The following is a 3,251-nucleotide window of genomic DNA, read 5'->3' as shown; positions in this document are numbered from 1 at the left end:
TTAAGTGATTATAAGTGATAACAAACAGATCAAATAAGGTTATGTTGGAAAGCAAACAAACTTGCAATCTAAGAATTGTACACATTAAATAGGATTTGAATCAGCAATATCTCACCCTGACCAATAATACAAGGAGGCTTACAGATTCTTTAAGCACAGGCTGTATCTCCATTGCAGTCTGGACTCCTCTCCCCCATTCAAAGTCCTTTGCCTTTCAGAGCTTCTTGCAGGTGTTGAGTTGTGGGGGAGTGAAGACAAGAGATGATGTCACTCCCCATCTTTTATAATTTCTTCCAGCTTGCTGGAAAGTCTATATATGTGAAGTGTGTGTGTGGGGTGCCCCCATTGGCCAAACATTCTCCATTGTCTCTGTGCTCCCTCCAAGGAGGCTTTCTTATGCAGAGTTCCTGTTCTAGTGGATTCTTCCCTGGATTGGTGTTGACGACAGCAATTCACACTGTCTGGCTACTCCTTTGACATACCTGAAAAGCTGGTTTTGGGTGTTTCTAGCCTCATATCACACTTTAGTAACTCACACATAGCAAGATTTCATAGTTTCACATACAATGAGAGCGCATACAACCCAAGGGGATATCAATGTTTAGCAGATTAAGACTTTTAGAATGATACCTCACAGGGCCTATTTTGTACAAAACATACCATAATTACATCACCATGGTAAATATGGGGTGCTTTGGAGTGCAGAGTGCCACAGGGATGATCCAGAGAGTGACAAGGGGTGGGAAGGAGAGAAGCGAGTGAGGGGCGGGGCCTTGAAGGGAAGAGGCAGAGCAGGGGCGGAACCTGGGGGAAGAGGCAGGGCAGAGAGGTGGGACCTCAGGCTTACAGTTACCAGCACTTAGAAAGATGGCAACCCTGTGAGATTCCCCAGTTTGTCATCGTGACACAGCACAGTAAGTTCAGGAAAGGGTCTCTTTGACTGGCCAGTCAGTGATTCAGGGAAAAGAGCCCAGCACCATGTCACCAGCCAGCTCTGCATGGAGCTCGGTCTGAGAGCCAGACCACCAGGAGAAAACTTTAGGTCCCTTTATAAGTAAAGGGCTGGAGCAGCCTATCCCGGATCTGTTGGGTTCTCACCCCGTAGATGATGGGGTTTAGCATGGGAGGCAACAGGTGGTACATGTTGGCCATGAGAACGTGGACGTGCAGGGCCACATTGTGCCCAAACCGGTGAGTGAGGAAGGAGAAGAGAGCTGGGATGTAAGAGGCTAAGATGACACAGAGGTGGGACCCGCAGGTCCCAACAGTCTTGAGCCGGGCGTCCTTTGTTGGGAGTCTGAAGATGGCCCTGAGGATCTGGGTATAGGACATGGCGATAAAAAACACATCCAGACCAATTACGAAGAATGCCACAGAGAGGCCGTAGTAACTACTGACACGGATGTCGGCGCAGGCCAGCTTCACGACAGCTATATGCTCACAGTACGTGTGGGGAATGATGTTCGTTCTGCAATATGGCCAATTCCTCGCCAGGAAGGGATAGGGCAGTACGAGTATGGCACCACGCAGCACCAGAGCCAGGCCAATTTTGGCCACGATGGGGTTTGTCAGAGTGGTGGAATGTCTCAGGGGATCACAGATGGCCACATAGCGATCAAAAGCCATGGCCACAAGGATCCCAGACTCCATCGTAGAGAAGCTGAGACTGAAGTACAGCTGGGTGAGGCATGCAATGAAATTGATCTCCCTGGAATTGAACCAGAAGATTCTCAGCATTTTGGGTAGGATGGACGTAGTCAGGACCAGGTCAGTGACGGCCAGCATGCAGAGGAAATAGTACATGGGCACATGGAGGCTTGGCTCTGTCTTTACGATGAACAGGATGGTGAAGTTCCCCAAGATGGCTATGATGTACATGGTGCAGAAGGGGATGGAGATCCAGACATGGGCTGCCTCCAGGCCAGGAATGCCCAGCAGGATGAAGGTGGAGGGGTTGGTGAAATCGGTTGAGTTGGAATCTGACATGGTGTAGGGGAGAAGGTGTCCAAAGTTGAGGCACAACAGTGTCTCCTTCATATACCGTACGTTCACCTGACTTCCTGTATGTGCCCAGGGTCTAGAGAGATGTTTGCAGGATAAACACCTGGATGGAGAGACAATGTTAATATGAGACACTACATGCACAACTGGAGGCTGTTCTCATGGATGAAGCAGATTGGTCACTCTTCACACACTGAAAAATGACATTTTCATTATTCAGATAAATGAATTATGAACAACTGACCCTACTAATGTAATACCATATTTTATGGTGCTTCCTTCGTCAATAATTCCTACACATCGTGGTGTGGGAAATCTTAATAGGTGCCAGGAGGAAACACAAGAGAATACTGGTTATCCCTCATTGTTCCTTAGGTCTTGTCTAGAGTGCCACATTTTTTTTGCCAAAAAGCAGCTTTTGGTGAAGAAATAGTGGCTGTGTAAACACTACAAAGCCACTTTTGATGACGGAACGCCTCAGTTTCAGTAATAAAGGCACATTGACGAGACTTGTAAGGCTTTTTACACAAAAGTTTTGTCGCCGATGTGCCAGTGTAGACACCATGCTTGATTTCATCACTGTAATTGGCCTCTGGAAGGCATCCCACAATGCCCATCCTAACCACTCTGGTTAGGACTTTCAACTCTGCTGCCCTGCACCCAGGTAAATACTTTCCACTACTCCGCTTTAAAGGCCCAGGAATTTTGAAATTCCCCTTCCTGTTTGCTCGGCGTGGAGTGTTCACATCACATCTTCCCAGGTGGCCATGGCGGCTCCATGCAGCAAATGATCTCCGGCTTGGACCACTGTGGAACTGCTGGATCTTCTCAGTATTTGGTGAAGGAGGCTGTGCAGTCCCAGCTGTGCTCCAGCTGTAGGAAGTTCAATATCTATGGGAAGATTTCTTGCAGCTTGTGGGAAAAGGGCTATGATCAGGACAAGATGCAGTGGAGAGCAAAGGTGACTGAGGTGAGGCATGCATACCAGAAGGCAAGGGAGGCAAATGGTCATTCCGGAGCTGTGCCCCAGACCTGCCATTTTTATAAGGAGTTGGATGATATCCTTGGCGGCGACTCAACTTCCACCACCAAGAGCTGTGTGGATACTTCAGTGGGGCTGGAGCCGATGGAAACTGGACCTAACCCAGAGGAGGAAGTCATCGATGAAGAGGTGGAGGCATTAGAAGATGTGGAGCCCATGCCAGGGTTGCACAGTGCTGCGTCCAGTCAGGAGCTGTTCTCCACTCTGG

The 3,251-nt window shown here is 48.6% G+C and overlaps 1 protein-coding gene across 1 annotated transcript; it reads right to left on the bottom strand.

Moving 5' to 3' along the window:
* Positions 1-1,038: 1,038 nt before the first annotated feature.
* LOC128832091 (olfactory receptor 52E4-like) lies at positions 1,039-2,037 on the bottom strand. Its single transcript, XM_054019154.1, has one exon. The coding sequence runs from the start codon at positions 2,035-2,037 to the stop codon at positions 1,039-1,041; it is 999 nt and encodes a 332-aa protein (XP_053875129.1).
* Between the last annotated feature and the right edge of the window lie 1,214 nt (positions 2,038-3,251).

This window comes from Malaclemys terrapin, chromosome 1 (genome assembly GCF_027887155.1).
Source record: "Malaclemys terrapin pileata isolate rMalTer1 chromosome 1, rMalTer1.hap1, whole genome shotgun sequence".
Lineage (NCBI taxonomy): Eukaryota > Metazoa > Chordata > Testudines > Emydidae > Malaclemys > Malaclemys terrapin.
The sequence above is the reverse complement of the archived record's forward strand: the minus strand, read 5'-3'. Positions and strand labels throughout refer to the sequence as shown.

What these genes read in the sequence shown, in the direction of transcription:
- LOC128832091 (XM_054019154.1), bottom strand. Translation starts at nt 2,037, where the DNA reads ATGAAGGAGACACTGTTGTGCCTCAACTTTGGACACCTTCTCCCCTAC.